The 22,382-nt window shown below is 37.5% G+C and overlaps 2 protein-coding genes across 22 annotated transcripts in view; both read left to right on the top strand.

The window, feature by feature from the left end:
- The window catches only part of CLASP2 (cytoplasmic linker associated protein 2), a 145,345-nt gene extending 132,330 nt beyond the window's left edge, over nucleotides 1–13,015 (top strand). For all 19 annotated transcript variants that reach the window (XM_063405975.1, XM_063405964.1, XM_063406036.1 and 16 more), the window contains 5 exons: nucleotides 3,885–4,078; nucleotides 4,871–4,999; nucleotides 6,664–6,870; nucleotides 7,994–8,110; nucleotides 9,179–13,015. In XM_063405975.1, the coding sequence (XP_063262045.1) occupies nucleotides 3,885–4,078; nucleotides 4,871–4,999; nucleotides 6,664–6,870; nucleotides 7,994–8,110; nucleotides 9,179–9,265 (734 nt within the window). In that variant the 3' untranslated portion in view covers nucleotides 9,266–13,015. The remainder of the gene's footprint in view (nucleotides 1–3,884; nucleotides 4,079–4,870; nucleotides 5,000–6,663; nucleotides 6,871–7,993; nucleotides 8,111–9,178) is intronic.
- The window catches only part of UBP1 (upstream binding protein 1), a 52,199-nt gene continuing 39,861 nt past the window's right edge, over nucleotides 10,045–22,382 (top strand). For all 3 annotated transcript variants that reach the window (XM_063406167.1, XM_063406150.1, XM_063406140.1), the window contains exons 1-2: nucleotides 10,045–10,183; nucleotides 21,220–21,336. In XM_063406167.1, coding sequence (XP_063262237.1) covers nucleotides 10,104–10,183; nucleotides 21,220–21,336 — 197 coding nt within the window. In that variant the 5' untranslated portion in view covers nucleotides 10,045–10,103. The remainder of the gene's footprint in view (nucleotides 10,184–21,219; nucleotides 21,337–22,382) is intronic.

The following is a 22,382-nucleotide window of genomic DNA, read 5'->3' as shown; positions in this document are numbered from 1 at the left end:
GACATTGGCATTTTCTATTGACTAAACATTCTTTTTAAATGAAGCAAAACAAACCAGCTTTTTGCCCAGAAGGTGGTTCATCTAGCCCATGTAAATCTAGGAACATGCATTACTGTTTTGTAGGCTTCCAGATCTTCTTTGTGAGATTTCTCCTCATATCTTTGGGTATTTTTTTTATATCTGAATGTTAAGAAGGTTCAAAGTACCACTGCTATCACCATTTTAATAAATAGTCAGTGGTTCTCATAATCTGTTATTCACTGTTGTTCGGCTATAGATTAAGTTTTTAAGTAAGCACTTCCTTAATAGCAAGGGACAAACTAATCATCTCCTCTCTACTTGTTTTACTTTTGTCAGTCTGCAAAAGATGTTACAGAAATTGTTGAAAAACAAAATTATTTTTTGACATGGTATTTTATTCACCTATTCTTTAAGTTGGCTTTAAGTTTGCATTAAATCAAAACCAAATCCAAGTATGGTGCATTTTTCTTTGCTTTTTCACATATCATGAAGAAGCATATAGTGTTGCTAAATGTTACATTCTGAAAAAGATAGAGGGAAAAGCAGTTTTATAAATCATGTCATGTATACATTAATAATTAAATAGCTTTGCCATCCACATACAGAGGCAGGTTATGTTCAAGGTTCTGTATTAAGGGATCTTGTTTTACATGGGAGAAGCCTCCTTCTGCCTTCTGACAACTTCTTTTAGGGTATTGCATTATAAAGATGCAGTATGTGCTGTGCCAGCATGATCCAGTTTTGTAACAACTCATGACTGCCTGGAATGAAGTATCCCTATCCAGTATGAGTTTGTCCTGGTTGGAAGAGTAGTGCAATGCATTATTTAAGTCCGCTCTTTATTGGATTTGCATGAAGTACTTGTTTTCATTCCTGTGTTTTTCACCCTTGGTATTTAGTTATGTCGTGTACATTCTGTCATTTGTGTGTTACTTTTAGAGTTTCATCTGAAATTATTTACAAAAAGTCTGCAAGAGAAAAGATATACTTGGCAAAATACCTTGTGCTTACAACTCCTCTGTTGCAAGTTACATACTTTCTCCATAAACGTGAAGGGCTTGTTTGACATTAGATATCAGTTTTTGCAAACTCCACAGAATTGGTGCTTGTTCCTGACACAAAATTATGTTAGTACTGGATTCCCAGCTATCCTGTCATGCATTATGGACAGAAAGATGTGGAAACACGAGGCTGGATGGGAAAGCCTTAGCTGCTCATATAGTCCTGTCTACAGCTCTGGGGCAGGAACGTGTATTCCACAGATGGTTTGTCTGGCAGTTGGAAATTTTCAGTGGAGGAAATGCTACAGTGTGCTTCACATGACTCACATTTGAGTGTTTTGCCTCTCTTAGAGTAAAAAAGGTTTTCAGAGTAACAGCCTAAAGCTTCCAACCACTTTCACTTTCTTTTTTTTCCCCAAGAGAAATGCTTTTTATATGAAGCATAGGGTAACCTGGCTCTCTAAATCACTTCCAGCCTCCTTAAAAGCAGTTCACAGTCTCTGTTTGAAAAACACTTCTTCTGCAAAGAAGCTTATTTATTTCAGCTTACTTCCATGGATTGCACTTTCCAAACATCTCCCTTTTTACCTCCCACTTTGTATATGGGCTTAAGATTTCTGCTTCTGTGTCTTGCCTTACACTTGGCATGTTTTTTCTTTCAGACCATTCCTTTGATTTGACATGATAATTTTCAGTTCTTACCCTCTTCTCCAGAATGTTTGTGATTGCTCCTGAAGTGATGTCATCTACAGATTTTCTAAGTTGGTTCCACATTCCTTTGATAGCACTAACAAAGGCATCCAACAGATATCCTCCTGGATTAATAGAAGGCCATTTATTGTCCAGTCACCCTGCAAGTGATTCATCAAGTTTTGCACTTGCTTTATTTGCTTTTTCAGTCATCACATTTGCATAACTTTTACATTAAGATGCTGTGTGTGGCAGTAGGAAAACCTTTCCTAAATTCAAGACATACCTACATGTTCCCCTTTAACCCCTATACTGTGTATCCTGTCAAAAGGATATTACTTGATTGGTTTGAGAAGAGCTGTTCTTCATCAATTATTTGTCTCTCTAATGCATGCTTTAATTCATTCAAATGAAGGAGTTGCATCTGCTCCTCTTCATTTGTGTTTTGTTTCCTTTCTGAAAAAGAAATTTTGAGAGTACACTTTAAACATGACTTCTTTTATGCTTCTCCATTCTTATCTGGAGAATGTTTGGAAATGAAGTACTGGTTGCTAAGTCATACAAAGGAATGTAATAGACAAGCTGAAAAGGCACATCCCTCTTGGTTATCTTCCTGTTTTTCAGTTACATAGTCCACTACTGGAGCTTCTTTCCAGCCCTTATTCCTGCATGGACATGGCTATTACCTTCCCCTCTCTTTAACTCTTCCATCCATACATTTAAGATGACATCACAATGAAAATACTTCATTTAAACAGATATGAGTAGTTTTGCTAACAAAGTGTCAATATGCATTCCCTGAAATAAGATCTGCTGTAGTTATAATCCTTACAATTTGGTAGAACAACTGTAATAGTGCTGCCAGTAAAAGTAATGCTTTCGCTTCCATAAAAATGATTGTCCATTCTGCTCATCTGCTTTAAATAATAAGTCACCTAATGCAATTTCAGTCTGCCCTTTATTCAAACATTATTCATCCATTAATACAAAGGCAGCAGAAGTGTTTGTAGTTTGCTTTCAGGTGCTGGTGCTCCTGTTTATTCATGCAAAACAGAATGCAAATAGAAATCTGGGGTTCAAAACCAGGATGGTTTTTACAGTAGCTGATGTGTGATATTAAGATATGTAATTCTGTGGTATTCAGCTTTTACTGTTTTCTTTGTACAAGTACTTTTAACAGCATTTGTAAGTTACAGTGCTGAATATAGTAATATGAGATGTTCCAGGGCTGTGGTTTCTCAGTGTATGATATAGTTAATTTGTTACGGAGGATGGATTTCATGTGTTAGGTAATACATGCAGCCATTTCAGGAAAGGTGCAATGCATTTGCATTGTATGCCAGAACTTCCAAATTTTTGCCTTAGGAAAAGGCACATTTCTGTTAATTTATGCAAAAGTTTCAGTGCAAAGATGGAAGCTGTATAGTTGCCTTTCTTAAAGGCTAAATGGGTCTCAGTGATGGAATAAAGGTACTAAATTGATACTCAAGTTTTCATTAAGACCATTTTTCAGTTTCTTGACTGCAGATCACTCTGCAGTCCAGTGTTTACAAATATAGGTTGTGTTACTAATGTGTTTTTCCATTACCGTGGAATCTTCTCTACTCAAACCTAAAATCCAGAACCATCTCTTAATGAATTGTTCTTGGGATCTATGGGACTAATAGCCTTGGTTTGCTTTTATTTCAGTTCTTTTGTACCAAGAACTATTGTTGTACTTTTTTTCCCCCCCTTGTTTGTTTTAGCAACGTAACTATTGTTGTGGAATCGTGGCTTACAAAAGTCCAAACAATTCTGTAATACTAACAGAAAAATTTTCATCTTGAATGGTGTAGTCATATAGGGAAAATGGCCCTTCATGTATAGGTCAGATTTAAAAGGATGCAGAGTACCTAGTGGGTACTGCCAGCCTAAAAACCCCTGAAGTAGACTAGCCTGCAAGGAGGTTTTTGCTGTATCATTGTAGGAGTTTGGGGGAGATTGTTGTTCAGCAGTGGTGGCTGCACTGAAAATGTCGTAGCCAAACTGCAATTCTTGAAGGCAAATGTGGGGAAAAAAAACCAAAAGCATGCTCAAAAGTGAGCAAGTCATACTAGAAAGTAACCTTTAGTTGTACAATGGGCACTAATATTTATTTGCAATAATTGTGTTTGTGCATTCATTTTTTGACAGAGCCTCCCATGGACCATTCTGATCTGGTTGCAGAGCTACTGAAAGAGTTATCAAACCATAATGAGAGAGTTGAAGAAAGAAAGGCTGCCCTGTATGAGCTCATGAAGTTAACTCAGGAAGAGTCTTTTGGTGTTTGGGATGAGCACTTCAAAACAATACTACTTCTGCTGCTTGAAACGCTTGGAGATAAAGAGGTAAATTCAGAAACATCCAGTTGAGAATGTTACCAAAAGTGCATGGCTTACTTTCAGTACCTTTGACATTTGTGTGAGTTGTAGAAAGGGCACAAATCCCAGTTAGTGGTGGAAAACAAAAAAAAAAAACTATGGAAATACAAATATGCCATGAGGTCAATTGCTCTGATGGTGAAAAGGGCGTACTTCTCCAGGATTCCTATTTGTGGATTCTTACATGGTAATGAATGAAACATCTTTGCACTGAGATTCAAAACTTAACTGTTTATAGCCCCTGATTGAATCTAGAATATCAAAACACCATGACTGGCAAAGCATTTAAAAATTTATTTCTAGAATACAGTAATAGTCGTTGTGAAGAGACTGAGTTCTATGTAATAGTCGTCTACAAAGGCCATGTTTCTGAAATTAATGAGCATCAAAAAGACAGGAGTATTTGTTTGATTTTTTTTAAATAATTGTAAAAAGAAAAAGTAAAAAATGTACTTGTGTGATGGTTTTATCAGCCCTTGTGTTTGCAACTTAATTTCTGATAGATAAGTCAACTAGATAAGTCAAATTAGTTTAGCAGTGTGTTTATGATGTCACCTGAATTTTCTGTTAAAAGAGAGATTGAAGAGATTTTTTTCCTCCTTTTATTTGTCAACACTGGATTCAGACTTGCATGTGTGTGGAAAGCATAATCTGATATTTTTTCCATTATTAAAGACTTTTCAAGCAGCTGAACAAATGTTAAAAGCATATGCCTGTTTAAAGATGCATAACTCATTTATTTTAATATTGAATCTTTAGCATGCGATTAGAGCTTTGGCACTGAAAGTTCTAAGGGAAATTCTAAGAAACCAGCCAGCAAGGTTTAAGAATTATGCAGAGCTCACAATTATGAAGACATTAGAAGCACATAAGGATCCTCATAAAGAGGTCAGTAATCAGTTATTTTATTTGTTTAAGGTTACAACAAATTATTACAAAATGAAAGAGCTGTCTGGAAAATGTGAAACAATCAGTTATTACTGAGGAAGTAGATTTTTTAATAACAAGCATATAATAATATGTGTAATAACAATGATGTTATTTGTTAACATGGGTATGCAAGGAAAAAACCCTGCAGTTCTAAAAGCTCTTGAATGCTTAATATCATCCCTAATAACAATTGCCTTGGGTGCCATCCCACAGGACAGTGTAACCAACTGTGTGTCACTGTGACCCTTCAAGGAATAACTGAAAGGTGCTTTCTCCTTGTTTGACATCTTAAGCCAAATATAGATGTCCTAGAGATCTAAAACAAGCTTTTGGATTTCAGTGGGATTTATGGTTGAGAGATGAGACTAAACAAGACAAGGAGTTGTCATCCCTCTCCATTCTGCTCCATTTGAGAGCATGGCTTTGAATGGTGTTAAGAGAAAATGCATGGGAATATGTCAGTGGGGGCGGTGTTGTGCCAGGAATAGTGAGGGGATCCAAGAGGAGGGTAAATGTAACTTGCTCAGCTTTTTGTGGTGCCTGCATACACAATAAAGGACAGTGCATGTAACTATAGGAGAAACAAATACAGTAACGAACCAAATATTCAACTTCTGACATCAGTGGCACTGATGCTGTGGAAAGAATCCATATTTGTTACTAAATGAATACATCTTCCCCATGCAAGGGCATTTTGTGGAGTTTCAGGTTTTTAAGTTGACTTCAATTACTCCCATCCCATGACTTTATCACTCATTTGGTACTCATTTTCTTTCCCCTGTGCTCTCTGGGTTTGTTTCATACACTGTATTTATTGCAGTGTCATTTCCCCATTGCTCCTTCTCTGTTCCTGTGGGGTTTTTTCTCTCTCATGATTTTGTGTGTTAGGGGTGACAGAGCAAATGGGACCAGGATGGAGAGAAAGCTCAGGAGATTTCTGGACATCACTGGTGTACAACCACTCATTCCATACAGTGGTTTCCCTTTAGAGAGCAGATGCTACCACAGCACTAATGTGAAGAGCAGATGTTAATTTTCTCTGTGGTGCCCTTGTTGTGTTTTGAGCTTGTGTACCTGTTGAAGTCCTACCTAATTATTCCTGTTCTGCTTATTCTGCATATTCTTCAGGCTTAAAGTACTCTCTTGTCATAGTTTCTTTCAAAATTATAGGGGAAGAAACACAGTTAGATTGGTTTGTACAGTTAACAATCTAACCATGGCATTAAACACACATTTGAAATGAATGTGAAAACATGTTTTATCAGTGATCACTGACCTAACAAGCAGTAACAAATGACAACACAAGAAATTACAGGTTTACAAAGGTGGTGATATTTCAGTATGTAGTTGGAGGGTATGGAGAATACAGAAATTCCAGATCCTATTAAACAAGAAGGTTTGGAAAACTGATGTGTATTACCAAGGGCATAGTAGCCACAGAATACTGGGAAGAATTGTGTGTTTAAGCAATAATGTCCAACAGCTGGACTATTTACTTATTTCTATGATATTGCAGAGGTCTTGATAGGCGATTTCTTGTGCTCAAGACCGTTACTGCCAGAAAATGGACCACACAGTAAGACTCTCACATCAGTCACTTTTCTTTGTCTTTCTTTCAATAGGTGGTGAGATCTGCTGAAGAAGCTGCTTCCATGCTGGCCACTTCCATTAGCCCAGATCAGTGCATCAAAGTTCTCTGTCCAATTATCCAAACTGCAGATTACCCCATTAATCTGGCTGCAATCAAAATGCAGACAAAAGTTATAGAAAGAGTATCTAAAGAAACCCTTACTCAGCTTTTACCAGAGATTGTGCCAGGTCTAATACAGGTAAGGAGAGAAGAAAAAAGAAAACAGGAGGGGAAAAGACTGAACAGACTAAAAGAAACTACATACATATGAATTGCAAAGACTTTTTAAAAATACACCACTTGTTCTCATGAAGCATTTCACTTATCTGATAGTTGATGGCTGCCTTGACCCAAAATACCTTGGATAGTGGGAACAATCTCGTTGATTAGTGCGGAGCTAAATTATAACCATGTTTAGGACTCAGGAAATCTCAGTAGACTATAAAGTCTTGGTTATAGGTAAGATTGGTAGATACTTGTAGTTCTAAGATAGTTCTTTGTTGTTTGTATTTTCTCCAAGTTACATAATTCGGTGTGAAATTGTCCATGTTTTATTTGTGTATAATTGTAGGGTTTTGTCAGCTGGGGCTTTTGGGAGGCAAGAAGCAGTTTTATAAAGTTGAATAAAATTAGAAGGATATCCAAGTTTTCTCTTCCTTTGTCTTTAAAACTGAATATTTTTACCACCTTTTTTTCATATCAAGAGCCAAAATACATTCATTTTCTTCATGGATCAAGACTTTTGGAGTTGGCAGCTGTGTTCTGCAGATTTCTGTCTTTATTGGGTGTGATCCACTGATACATCTGCAGGAAAATAGAGGCAGGGAAGGGCCCTGACTCTGAGTGAGACAGCCATGCGTGGGGTGATAAAAAATGACAAAAGAAACAAAAATCACTGAAGAATTATATGGGAATTAACAAAAGTCTTTTAGCTGTTAAGAGGGTTCTTCATTCAGAGTCAGGAAGCTCTAAATTGTGAGTGATCATCTACTTTAAGTAAACACCTGTATAATCTAGGAAAGTTCTCTTATGTGCTCACGTGTTGCATGGCAGCAGCTCTGTTTCCAGTGTAACTTATGAACAGGACTATGTGGGTTGTAAATTCAGCCTGGAAAATGATTATCAATGGTGATTAATATACAGCCTGCTTTTTAACTGCATGCTTTGTATTTGCGTGTTTGTTTTTTTCCGTGTTGGAATGCTTTGTTGGGCTACGCTGGTATTAATTTACCGTAGACTTCAATGTATTTATTACAGTAAATAATAGCTTTCTGGGGCTTTTAATCGTTAACTGATAAGGTATTAATTTTATTGCTTTCTAGGGTTATGATAATTCAGAGAGCAGCGTTCGTAAGGCATGTGTTTTCTGCCTTGTAGCCATTCATGCAGTAATTGGTGATGAACTAAAACCTCATCTCAGTCAACTCACTGGCAGTAAAGTAAGTAGGAGATACCATTTAAAGAAATCTTGGCTCATAATTGCATCTGTCTATTTGCATTTTGGTTGCCATTGTCAGAACGTTTCAATGAAGTGTGTACTTGAAAGAGAGTATCAGTTGCATTAATATGACTTCACCATAAAATATTCAGAACTGGGAGTCCACAGTTCTTTATGCAAGTGTACAAACTTCAGCATTAAGATAATCACTGAACTGTGTTTCTTACTGCTTGTTAATGCATTCAGTTTATTGTAGGCTGGTAGAAGTGATAATGGCTGTATTCAGCAGGCTTTTCCTATCAGTGTTTTGTCTTTGTTTTCATGCAAGCTCTGATTGAAAAACAAGGAACACAGTATGTGCATCTCACATACAGCAGTTTCATTTATTCTTCCTCCTTGTTACTTTGCCTTTACCAGTCTCTTCAGTACCTCTAATTTGAAATAATAAGAACCAGTCTGTGGTCCTTTATGTTTCAGGATGTTTATGATTTTATTGACAGTGTTTTCATGCAGTTTTTTGCCTGTAAACTGCTATATGTTAATTGTGAATCTCTTTGTCCTCGGGAGTAAAACAGGACAATTAATTTTTTATGTCTCTGAATAAGACAGTTCTGTCCTTAAAACAGTTTCTGGCAGTGATTGTATTTTAAGTGACTGTAGACAATATTGGAAGCTTTAGTAAATACCAGCATCAGCAACTCTGACTGGAGGCTTAAACCTCAGTATTAACTTAAAAGAAAAAGAAACACAAACCACTATCATATTTAGCATTGTAAGTGCTAAAAAAAGCATTGTAAGTGGAGGAAAACATTCCATATAAATCTAGCTACCTTATATCATATTCTTCTTTACATCCTTAAAGAAGCTTGAGCAGTTTGCTTCTGGCAAATTGTACTTGTGTTTGATGTTTTCATTGGCACGTGTGTTCCTTTTGAATAACTGAGTAAAGTACAATTTTGCTTTTAGGGAAAAGAAAAGGATTATTGTCTGTTTTGTTGTACCATTCCTGTAGTCAGTCTGTACAGTTTGCAAATACTGAACAGAGTTAATTTCTGGCTTGAATTTGCAGATGAAATTATTGAACCTTTACATCAAACGTGCACAAACAGGCTCTGGAGCAGGAGATACAGCAGCAGATATGTCTGGACAAAGCTAATGAAGCTGACAAGAGTTAACCAGGTCTCCTAAAGCAAGAGCAAGGCCCTCTTCAGTGAAAGGAAAATCCTTACATGCAACTTCTGGAACTTTTTTCTTGTTTTGTTTTGGTTTTGTTTTTTTCCCTTTCTTTTGTTTTGGTTTTTTTTTGTTTGGGGTTTTGTTTTTTTTTTCCTTAACCAACGGCTGCCCTCAGCCTGCATGAGACTGATGCAATAGAATTACTCCAAATCGAAGGAAAAACAGTATTAACATCAGTTGATCAAAGCAGAATAAAATTTCAAAATAATCTTATCCATCAGTTACCCTGTTCATAATCTTCTGTGTCTTCCCATTAACTTTTGCCAGTGTTACTGTATTAAAAAAAAGATTTTTTAATGCTAATTAAAAAGGTATGCTTTAAGCTTCAGAAGTTAAAGTATAAATTCTGTTGCTTTTCTTCAGCTGCAGATAACATTACGTTTTATTGCTGTTTTGTTTGAGTATCATGTCCTTCGCTAGAAACAAGAAGTGATGTGAAACAAGGCTGAACTAGTCTGAACTGCAGTGAGACTCGTTCACTGTGTTGGTGGTTCATCATCTTATTTACAGCTTGTTTGGGATATTCTGGAGATTGAGAAATATGCCTATAAAAAGAAAGCTGGATTGATCCAGTTCTGTCACAGTGATATTGTTCATTGGTTGTATGTTTGTTGCATAAATAAGAATTCCGTGTGTGCAGCAGAGGACTGGTACAACCAGTACCTCTTCATGTGGAAGACAGCCCTGCCAGGGCAGCACTGCCGAGCCGCTGACGGTGTGGCAGCCTGCTGGTGAGCAGCAGAGTTCATGGTCACTGGATGGACGTGAACCATCCTTGTCACCTTTCGTTCTTCAAGCAGGATGCTTCAGAATGGAGTGCTCTGCCCAAGCATGCTCAGTATGTATTTATCTTTATCACTAGAATGTTTCCTCTCAACCTAATTGCTGGAACAAGTAGTCTTGTATTGTAACTCACATGGGATCTTACGACAACAGTGCAGAAAACTATTTATCCCTTACCTTCTGAAAAGCACCGAGATTTTCTGCATTGAATTTAAATGGGGGGAGGGGGGAATAGTCACAAATGCTATGGATCTCGCCACCTTTTAATTTAAAGAAAAATATATATTTTGAGTAGGAAAAGCTGCACCAAATTATTTGCATGGTTTTCTTGAATAGCATCCTCAAGACCCATCTGGATTAAGGTGTGGAAATGTTTCGAGGGTTTGTTTTTCCATTTTTGAAAAAGAGTTAGTATATTGTGAATAATGGTTCTTTGTATTTATGAAGTTGATAATGGAAAGAGAACAAAGATGAGTAAATGTGTCCCTAAATGTTGTCTTTCCCTTTTTTTTTTTTTTTTTTTTTTTTTTTTTTTTTTTTTTTTTTTTTTTGAGGGTTTTGTGGGGTTTTTTGGTTTGGTGGGTTTTTTTTTGTGGTTTTTGTTTGTTGGTTTGGTTTGGTGGGGTTTTTTTGTTTTTGTTTTTTTGGGTTTTTTTTAGGGTTTTGTTTGTTTGTTTGTTTTTTGAGGGGGTTTTTTTTTGAGGTTTTTTTGAGGTTTTTTGTTATATAAGCAGCAAACTAATTATGTCAGAAATGGGATGAAACTGTGCCCTTCCCAGGAATAGTGGAACTTTTTTTTCCTGACTGTTTTTTTCCCTGTGACTGTGATGTTCTCTAGTTGTAGGAAGTGTATCCTGATAAGAGAGAAAATAGTGGTGCCAAGGATGATGATCTATGCTAGGCTAAAATTCTCTCTACCTCTTCAGGGTGACTAATTTTTGACTGAGCTGCTGCATATAGCACCCAGTAGAAGAACTATCTACAGAAAAATCTTTATTTTTTTTCCAAATTATCACTTAATGTGTATGCAAAACTCTACTCTTCAACATTGCAGCCAAATATCATAAGAAAGTACACACTTTACCTGCTAGGAACCCTGAAAAACAAAACTGAATAAAAAATTAAGTCAGATGCTTGTAGTGTAACATGAAAGGTTGTTTTTACTTTAGTTTGAAGTGAATGCGATAGAAAGAGCTGAGATGTGGTTATTAAAGAAGCAATGCCATTGCAGAGATTTATTTGGAGGGAAAGTTGTAGAAATATATGTAAAGACTTAAACCCAAGACTGTCATAACTCGTTGCTAGCCCTTTTTAGCAGCTACATCAAGAAAATAGTATCTCCTCCTTCTTTCCTTTGTTCCGTGTAACATCCTTGTTGTTTTCTACTGTTTAATTACATTGTGTATTTATAGTTCTATGCTTACCATTGTGCATATACTGGCAATAAAATGTACATAACATTACTTAAAAGATTAGCAATGTATACATTCTGGTTTTTCTGTTTTATTTGATCACATGCTCTAAGAAAAATTATAAATGTGATTCATACAGCATTGGTTAAAAAAAAATTGATCTTCATGTTGGGTGTGTTCAAATGATGTTTCTTTATATAGTCTCGTTATTAAATCTGACTTGGCATTTAAGAACATGCTGTGAATTATAGGTATATTAGACAAACTTTTTAAAAATTGAATAGAATCTTTATGCACACAGTTTCCTTCATCTAGGTAGATTTTTTGTTTATTATTTCATATATTTGTACATTATACCTCATTTACATTTTATTTTTTTTAATATTTAAGAATATTTTTCAGTCTGCAGTCTTGTAGTTCTTAATTTTAATTATACAAAAGGTCACTTCAAAAAATTGCACAAATTCTGAGCTTAATAGACCTGTATGTTATTCCTGCATTTTGTATAGGTAATATTTCTTTTCAGAGAATCATTGCAAGATGACTGTTACTTGTCATCTTTTTGAAGATGCTGTTTCATACTGAAAATATAAGTTATTGAAACATACAGTATATATTCTGGATGAAACCTAGTTTTTTTACATATAAACAAAAGATATGTTTTTTATCCCCTATATGACTGAAAAAGTTTGCTCCAGGTAGGGGGGAGGAAGATATTTACCCAAAGTTTGTTCATCAGTTCTGCTTTTAAGCCATCTTTAAATGTTTTAAGTGAAGATATCCCATGTATTAAAAATCTCAATGCAATATATTTAAATGAATATTTTACTTATGATATGACTAGTTCTGTTTCCAGCAGAGATGGGGTTGCTACCTTTGTAAACAGATAGAATCTATTTATATTACATGAAGCCAACAGAATGTAAGAATTTGGAAAGAAAAATATTTCCACAGCAGCCAGTTTATCAGATTCATTGCATTGCTTTTTGCCTTCATTTCCTATATTATAAGTGGATATTAGCTCAGTTAAATTCAAGCAGTGATTAGTCATGCCTTATGTTCCTGCTGGAGGTGGTTTCTCTAATGGATTAGCATAACGATCTGGGAAAAAATAGGACAATTATAAGTTGCTGTTCTTTCAGACAGGGTTTCTATGTGTTCCTTCTGATAGCCTGTGAAGATAGGTCATTCCAGTCGTTTGAATACTGAAATGCAATTCTTAAAAATTGGGATTGGTCTTTAAAAAAGAGGAAGGAGAAGAAAAGCTACATGCAGAATCAGGATGGGAAATGGATATTGTGGATGTCTCAGACTTGGATGTCATTTGCTTTAAAGAATTTGAGTAACATTATGTTCAGATGAAGTCTTAGCAAGGAAGTTGGAATAATAAATGTAAATTGAAAGGAGAGCTGATCAATGTAAATTTTCCTGAGTTGGCTTGCTTGTTTGTTTTTGAAGATAAAGGTTGGAACAGATTGAGTTGTGTTATTATTTGCGGTCTGAGTCACAGAGCAAAAAGAACAAACATCTGGATCCTGCAGCACTTACATATTCTTAATGGTTTCTCTGCGTGTTTAAACATTGAAGCCACAAGCATAGCCATGAAAAAAGTCTATTGAGAATGCAGGCCTAAACTGCTCAGTTTGAATTTTCAGCAAAGGAATTGAAATGCTGAATGTGACATTGTCCCTTTGAAAGCAATCATAAAAGAGAAGATAATTTCAAGAAATAAATATGTTGGATTACGCTACAGTTCCTCGCTGTGGGAGGTGAGAGAATGGTTCCATTGGCTGTGGTAACTTGCACTGTGTTAGGTTGGGACTTTGCAAACACAGAGAACAATAAACATAAATATGATGGAGATACATAAGCATTTCAGAACTGGAGGATTATCTGAAGAACAAAGTCTGTTGTTTTCTCCCAATCAAAACAGTAAACTGATGAGTTTTGCAATTGCAGTCTACTTGCAGGTAAGATGAAATTCAATATTCATACTGAGCTCATTTATGAAAACATCTAAAATTCTCCCACACATGAATTTTCCAACTCATTAAAAGTACGTACTTTAAAGATTTGCTTCATAATTTATATATGTTTTCTTGGTTTTTGCTCAAACACAGAAGATTTGCAGAAATGTGGGATGTTTGAAGAACAAATTGTGCTGTTCCAGCAAAAAATCAGACTTTGCTTACTCTTTTTCTATATTTTGTTTCTATTTCTGTGTTTAAGTGTACTTTAGGAGTTCAGAGTTCCAAGCTGTACAGCTTGGATTATCCCAGTTAAAGAAGTTTCTTCATTTGCTGATGGGATTTTAGAATAGTAAGTGTATTTACTAAGAAGTTTGCAAGCAGTTTTGAATACTGTATTTTTTCTTTGAATATTAAAATTCTGTAACTTTTGATGTATTTTAGATAGATACAAGTGATCCTAGTGGAAATACTTTGACGGAGTAAGATTTGGAAAAAAATCATGGCTAGTGAAACATGGAAAATATTTCTTCAGTGGAAAAAGGAACATGCATGTAAATGTTTGATACCTACTTACATTGATATCAGATAGGAGGTTAAAAGGTAATTGAATTTGATCTTGAGCATCATGGTTTTACAAGTTTTCTTTTTCAGTATCCTTTCTTTCCTAGATCATGGTGCTCATCTTTGGACTTCTGTAAACTCATTACAACCAGTACTGGAGATGGTTCTCTAACCTTGTGTCAGGATAAATTCAAAAGCAATGCCTGTCTGTCCAAGGAACACCTGTAGAAGTTAAATATGTAGATTTAAGTTATGAAGTAGACAGATATTCTCAAAACTCAGCTGGACTGGTTTAGGTATTCCCTCACCATCTATTTATCTCTGCCTGTGGCAGAGCCAACAGAGTACCTTTGTGGGAGCTTCCCAATCTGATTTGTCTGGAATAATTTCAGTCTGGTCTTCCAGCAACACCAAGGGCTCACAAACCTGTGCCAGAGGATGAACAAATGTCTGTCCTGGGCTGAGAGGGTCTGCCTGTATGGGGGGCAGTGGTGGGGGAGGAAATGCAAGAAAACCCATGTGTTTCTTAGCACAGCTACAGCCTGTAGGTGAATGGATGTGTGTTCCATTTGAAATTGCAGACCAGCATGTAAAATGTCTAATTTATTTATATGTTAGTCTGAAATAATATATTTGAAATGAACTGAATGGGGCATAACTACAAAAAGCCTCTAATCTGGAAAAACAGTTATTTCTGGCCTGTTACTTTGTGTCCTTTCAGCACAACTTAAACTGATGCAGCTAAAACATTTTTACACTATATTAAATGTCTAGAGATGACTATGTCTTACCCAAAGAATTTCTGAGCTGTTTGATGCAATTTTTGATCTTTGAAATGACAGCTATGGCCATGCTGGCCAGCTAATCAATTGAAATACTTTTCCAAGACAACATTATCTGCTTTCCCTAGGGAATTTTCGTGCATCACCATTTATATAGCCTGTACCTGACCTAGAGAAGAAATCTAAATTGGATATTACCTGATTGCTTAGAAAGTGCCAACTTAAACTTTTTAAAACTTTACTTGAAGAGCTGGTACTGTCAGAGGCTGTGTTTTCTCAGAAATGTATTAATTAGCCACTGATTGAGCCATGTAAGAAGACTTTTGCACTGTTTGGAGGTGGAAAATGCAGAGTTGCTAGAAAATAGGAAAAGAAACTTAGTTATACACTTAGTTTAACCTGTTATGTTGCAGCTGATGTTCTTAAAAACCTTAAAGCCCCTGTGTGGCTTGTAATGTTTTTAGGAAGGGAATTTTCTTGGATTACACAATGTCTTGCTGCCTGCTTTGGGAATTGAGAGGAAAATACTGATGTTGGAGGACTTTATTTACAAAGCTAAGCCAGCCCAATGCTAGAAAATGTTAGACCTGGCAGGGAACCAAAGCTGCCTCAGAGCCTCAGGTACAAGAGAGTCAGTCCATTAGGACTGAGAAATAACCAAACACTTTTCTCTGTCAGGCAGCTTACATTGCCACAGCAGTCTGGGAGTCCAAATACTGATTTTTAGACTACCAAGCACAGAATAACAACTACTTGAACTTGTCCACCTTTACAGACTTCTGAGTCAATCTAAAAATAAAATGGACTCCACCCTTTGCCACCATCACAAAAACCTGCAAACTTAAGTTTAGATTCGGCTATGAGGTAATGGGTTAAATCAAAATACTCTCTGCTCAATGATACTGTCTAAATCCCAGTGCCTACAGATGATCCCCATGTCATAGGTTTCTTTGTAGGTCATGGTCTTCCTGAAAGGCAGCAGATGAAATAGAAGAAAGCAAAGGTAATACTTTGCCATGTTCCATCTTGTAAGATGTGAAGTCAGTAAGAGATTTTTTCCTGAGTTCATACCTTGGCACCTTACTGCATCCAGAGATTGAGAAATAGATAATGGGAGGAATGGGAAGAATAAACTTAAGGCCAGGAATACCTTGCAATGAAGATCTTCTTAAAAGGGTACAGACCCCCATGAGGAAAGGAGCATATCCTGCTACATTCTTCAGAAGCAGCCAAATCTATGGTTTTTGTAACCTGACACTTGAGCATTGGAAGCAATCCATATTTCTCCTTTGCATATGAAGTTATTTCTCTGAGTGCCGCGTTCAAATCAAGGAAACACTGAAGCAAGTCCAAGCACAGGGTCTGCCACCTATCTGATGACTTTGATCAAAATGCTCAGAAGGAGCTGTTGAAGCATTTAGCACGCTCAGCAGTGTTACGCATCACAGACATGGTGCATTGCTGTTCTCGGGCCGTCAGCAGTGACCCTGTACTTGTGCCACCTTCAGATGACCAGACACAGCAAAAGGACTGGCCTGGGTCAGCCCTTAATGTGTCAGGAGGTGTGTGGAGAGCTGCAGGTCCGTGCAGCTGTGGATCACATGCAGAAGTTCTTCCTGCTTGTGGCTGTTACCCGGCATTGTTTAGGTTCACTGCAGTAGGAGGAATGCACTCCCACTAACAGGGTGTACAGGAGAGAGAGACTGTGCACTAAAAAATAGAGGGGATAGAAATGTACCTCAGCTCCTTTCAGAGAGATGTATGATGGATTCATAGCCTGTCCAAGCCAGGAGTATCATCTAGACATGGATAACTCACTCACTGTTACCCAAAGTCACCCTGCATTAGGCAGCAACTGCTGTAGAACCAAAAAGAGTCCAAAGACCAAATAGGATGCATCAAAATAGCAATACTTTTCTAAACTCTGGTTTGGGAATGAAATATGTAGGGATTGCTTCTGCATAAGTACAAAACTTCCTTCTGACTTTAAACTGGAAACTAGTATTTAAAGCACAACAAAAATCATCACTGGCAGCAAAAAAGTTCCATTAATCAAAATTTTCAAGATAGGTATTGAATTCATAGTGTCTTACATTGTACCTGATTAAGTATTTCATGTGTTGTCTGTAGAACAATTTTTACTTGTTGAAAGCAAAGAGCAAAGAGGACATTTGGTCATATATAACCAGTTAGAATGCCAGTAGTTAAAGTCATTTGTTGTAGTTCTCAGAAGAGCAATCAGAGAAATTATATGAGGAATCGGATCACTATAAAAAAGATTAGCAAGTTGAGTGATGCCTTAGGAGATTTCATCATTTTGAATGCAGCTCATGGGGAAAAAATCCAATAAAGTTATCAGGTACCATATGCTAAAGTACTTGACTGCAGTACATATCCACCCATTAGCAAAACATGAGCCTCCCCACCTTAAATTTCAGGTTGGACTTTGCATGCCATACACAAGCCTTAGAGCAAGGGATGTTTTAAATAAATAATGTCTTGTTGTTTGTGTATACAGTGCTCCTTTGCTGAGATCTGTGTACTCACTGGGCAGACCATAAAGCAAGAAAAAAATAGCCCCTTAACAATAAACAAGGTAAAAAACTCACCTTATTTGTCCCCAAACTTGAAGGACCATGTAATCACATACCTTTATGTCTAGAGGTTAGTCAAGGGCAGCAAGTGTGGGTGTGGGGAATATACAGTGCTTCCCAGGGAAAAATACCAGATCTAGACATAATTTGTGAAGTTTGTCCTGATTTAAAACACTGAGTTACAGTTACTTGAAGCTATACCCATACACTGTTCGCAACAGGGATCGGTCAAAACACAAGACTCTGAATAGGACAAGAAAAAGAAACACTGAATTATTTTGAATAATAATTAGTTTGAATAATAACTTTTTCCCTACATGTTCTGTCTACTATATACTCAGAGCATCTATGCTTGATAACCACCTTGTCAACCCTTGGAGGGGAAAAAAAAGGCAGAATTTCCTCTTTCACAGTTCTTTTGGAGTATACCATCAGGGACAGTGGTCATGGTGGGATAGGATGGTTTCTAGCAGCAGCTTGTGTCATCACACTGTCAAATATGAAATAGTTTGCATATCATGAAGGACACCTGTCACACAGGCCTTGGGACTTCCACCTTGAGTAAGAAGCAGGTACTTAGATCAGAAAAGCTGCCATTATTTCACCCTCCCTACAAACACCCCATCTCCTCGAGGCAGTAGTTTTTTGGATATTATCAGTGAGTCACTTGTCCACACAAGGGTAGTATTTGAAGAATCAAATGAAGGTAAGGGACTGAATGGGGACATCTGCTGTGATGCTGCTGTGTTTTATTACAGCCTTCTATTGTGGTCAGGAATCAAAGCTGTGATAATAGCTGGGCAACTTAATGACAGATAAAGGAGAGAACTGATATCAGAGAGCTGAAGCTCTTGCTCACTATCTGCATTGAGAATACATGGGCTGAACCCAGACCAGTAGCTGAATCTGCAACTGCTTGCCTGGGCTCCCCCTGGGGTGATTCTTTTCAGTGACACCAACTTGTCTGTCTTGATATTAAGAACAAATCTGCAACCCCGATATATGGTGTTTGTGTTATTTAAACATATAAAAATTAATTCTGAAAGGGCTAGGAACCAAGTCTTTGCTAAAGATAAAAAACAGGTGCCTCAAATGCTTTTGCTCCCAGGTTTTCTCTTGGACTTCACAAAAAAAGGGCTAATCAAAACTGCAGTGTTCCTTCTCGTTTGCATTCTGACAAATGAGCATCTGTCAAAAGCAACGGGCTGTTTGGGGAGGGAAAAAAGTGCTGGACATTTAAAGCCACATGAGCCCTGTGGGACATGCAGAGAGGTGGGTGGGAGCTGTTTTGTGTTAGAGCTCTTCGAGGGGAAGGGAATCTGTGGTATTACCCTTTGCATTTGACAGAAATACAAGTCACAGAACAAAACATGCTTGCCCTCGATATGAGAAGCTTTTTCAAACCCCAAGGGAAGGTTGTGAAAGTGTTTTGTGGGATGTATAGCTCTCTTCTTGAGAGTAATCAGAGTAAATGGGAATGGAGCTTCCAAATAAATGCACTGCATGCATTTAACTCCTTTGCCAAAATCTAGAGCTGAAGACAGAGTAGCTTTATTTTACAGCTTAGCAATTTATGGAGCAAACTGGATACCAGGATATATATTCTTTTCATACAGTCACTGAAATCAAAATAATTATTTAAAAAAATACAACAGAAATCACTGGGAAAGTGCAGCCCTTTACATCTATGAGGATGCTTGTTACAAGTCTGTGGTGACAGAGACATGTAAGAGGAACAACTAACCTTGAAAAGACTCGTCCAGCTCTCATACTGGCTGGACCTAATATCAGTTTGTGTACACAAGCAGATCTGTGTCATAACAGCCCTCCCTGAGGTACTTACATGCTGCTTGGAGGAGAAAAACATCTCTCAGAACCACTAAGGCAGCAATCCCAATTGTTGTCTGCTTTCCTGGGCAGCATCACATGTGGGTGTTTGTTTCCCATCCCATATTTACCGTTCCTCTACTATTATTCTCCATTATTATATATTGGGGAGATGATTCTGCCCCTTTAGTCCACTCTGCTGAGACCCCACCTGGAGAGCTGCATCCAGCTCTGGGGTCCCAGCACAGGAAGGACATGGAGCTGGTAGAGAGTCCAGAGGAAGCCATGAAGATGATTAGAAGGATGGAGCACCTCTCCTGTGAGAAAAGGCTGAAAGGATTTGGTTTGTTAGTCTGGAAAAGAGATGGCTTAAGAGTTACCTTATTGCAGCCTTCCAGTATCTGAAGGGAGCCTACAAGAAAGACAGAGACATTTGAGTATGTAGTGACAGGACAAGGGGAGATGGATTCAAACTGAGAGTAGGTTTAGATTAGGTATTAGAAAGAAATTCTTTGCTGTGAGAGTAGGGAGACACTGGAACAGGTTGCTCAGACAAATTGTGGCTGCCTGGTTCCTGGAAGCGTTCAAGGTTAGGTTGTACAGGACTTGGAACAACCTGGTCTAGTGGAAGGTGACCCTGCCCATAGCAGGGGGGTTGGAACTACATGATCACTGAGATCCCTTCCAACCCAAGCCATTCTTTGATTCTGGTCTTTGCTTTTTGTTTGCATTGTTTGATGTTAAGTAGAGTAAATTAGGGGAGAATTGCCTGAGATGCTAATAAAAAATCCCCAACCAATTTTGTTTATTTGAAGCTTCTTTGGCTGCTGCATATTATTATCACTCTAATATGAAATAATTCCTTTCTGTTTCCCAGAATCTTGCCCTCTGATGTTCTGGTTTTCATGGGTTTTGTGTTGCCACAATATTGTAATACCTTTTAAAAGTATCTTTTTATAGAATGGGCTGGTATTTAAAAAACAAAAATAACAAAGCCACCAATGAACTACTACTATTTGTCAGTAGTCCCTCCTATTTCAAGCAGAATGGGTGCCCTCTGCAGGTAGCTATTTTCAGATGAGGATTTTGGATGTGTGCCCCCTATTATTTCTGAGTGTCAAGGTCTTTGCAGGATCTACCTGTACTATTTTGTGTGTTTTAAAATTGATACTGCAATCCTGGCTGCAAACAAATGGCACTGATTGCACCAAGCAGCTGATTTGCATCTGAACATGATTTTTCCCTGAAGTGTGGGTGTGAAGAGTGGTGTTGGAGTAAATATTTTTCCTGCAATTTGATGGTGTTTTCATTGTTGTGTTGGGGTTTCTTTTTAATCTTTGTTCATGACAAGAAGGCAACTATAAGGTTGTAGTCTGCCTGCCACCAGAATGAAATGTACAGGCAAAAAGGAGGCAGTCTAAGCAGTGCTGAGAAGGCATCTTGCTCCCTTACAGAGGTCTTTGTGTATTCCACAATTTTTCTCAATTTCTCCATTTTCTTTTTCTCTGTGGTCAGTCGTGCCTATGCAGGTTACAGTGTTCAAGGTCTCTGGACTGTGTGAAGAGGGAGCTGGGTGCCTCTCTGAGGCCAAGTGCAGTGAAACAGCCTTTTCTCTGGCTCTGTAACTCAGGGCTTGCTCAGTGACACTCTAAGGCAGTGTGGGGGGACAGGAGGAGAGAAACAGGGATGATGGTGAGGTCTGAGCTGCACTTATGTCTCACTGGTAGTAAAAAGGCCCTGCAACTGGGCAGCAGCAGCAGCCCAGCAAGTCTGGGGAGCAGGAGAGCATGTGGGGAACAGCCAAAGACATTGGCTCCCTGCCTCTTCTGGAGAGAGGTACAACTTGTTGGCAGCAGCTGAACATAAAAGCCTGAGAGCAACCCAACTGCAATTGTGATCTGAATTTGCATATTTGTTTTCTCTTTCCTATCTCCCATCACTGCAGCGACCATCTCTTAGCTGAGCACAATGCTTCACCTCATCCCAAAATGCTTTTCTGGCACAGCCAGCCTGAACATTATCACCAGCACCAGTACCCCACCAGTAACAACAGCTACCTGCGGTAAGTGAATATGGGGGTGACTTTTAATCATCATCATAATAATGCTATAATACAAAGGAATGCACACTGTACGTGCAGTCTTTGCCAATCCACAAGTTGAAGCCTTCAAATAGAGCTGATTTGTAAATGATTTGAAAATAATTGGAGCAGTAGAGTCAACACGGTGGAGGTTTACTTTGCTGTAGCCCTACAATTTTCATAGGCCATGTCACTGTATGTGCATGCTGCTCATAGTGTTAGGAATGTTTTACTGCTTACTATGATATTCACAGATGTGTTTTGTTTAGTTGATTGAGCTTTTCGAAATGACATTTGCAGTCTGTAAATAAAACTCCCTTTATATTAAATAATACAGACTTAGAAATACCTTGATGTCTTATATCTACTTTGATTATTTGCTGGAGCTCAACTGATCTGCAGGACGAGGGGTTTGGGCTGCTTGTCATATCAGTGCAGGCTAAATGCTTTGCACTGAAATGCTGATGCAACATACAGTTTATTGCATCAGCATATTCCTATAAGCTATGAACCTACTTTACCTCTGCATGTTTGAAATATTGAGTACAGTATTCAAATTTTCTTATAATTAAAAATGATTGTGCTTTGACAAGAGCTAGGCTTATAGATTCCAGATAATCTTCATGTTAATTGAATTTCAATTTATACTGTGGTTCACTCTTTGTATTAAAATTTCACTTATTACTTTTTGGCTAAATACAATGTATATCAATACAATGTTTAATCATTTATCTTGATGTGGCTCTTTCTGTATCAGTAGCCTTACAATTATTGCTGCATCATAACATTGCTAGTTCTCCTGCAGAATTGTTGAGTAGCATGTTTTTATTAGAAATGCGTTAAGTTTTAGATTTTACAACAAACAAACCAACCAAAAAGAAACCCAAAGAAATTGAGGCTATATTTGGGTTCCAAATTATGAAACTAATGAAACTGCAGTGGAGTTTTATAAAATCAATCCTTCTCAGTACAAAGGTGAGAGTGATTTGAAATTTAGATTGGCTAACACCACTAGATAGCAAACACAG

Source organism: Prinia subflava, chromosome 1 (genome assembly GCF_021018805.1).
Source record: "Prinia subflava isolate CZ2003 ecotype Zambia chromosome 1, Cam_Psub_1.2, whole genome shotgun sequence".
In the NCBI taxonomy this organism is placed as follows: Eukaryota; Metazoa; Chordata; class Aves; order Passeriformes; family Cisticolidae; genus Prinia; species Prinia subflava.
This window is presented reverse-complemented; position numbering and strand designations above follow the sequence as displayed.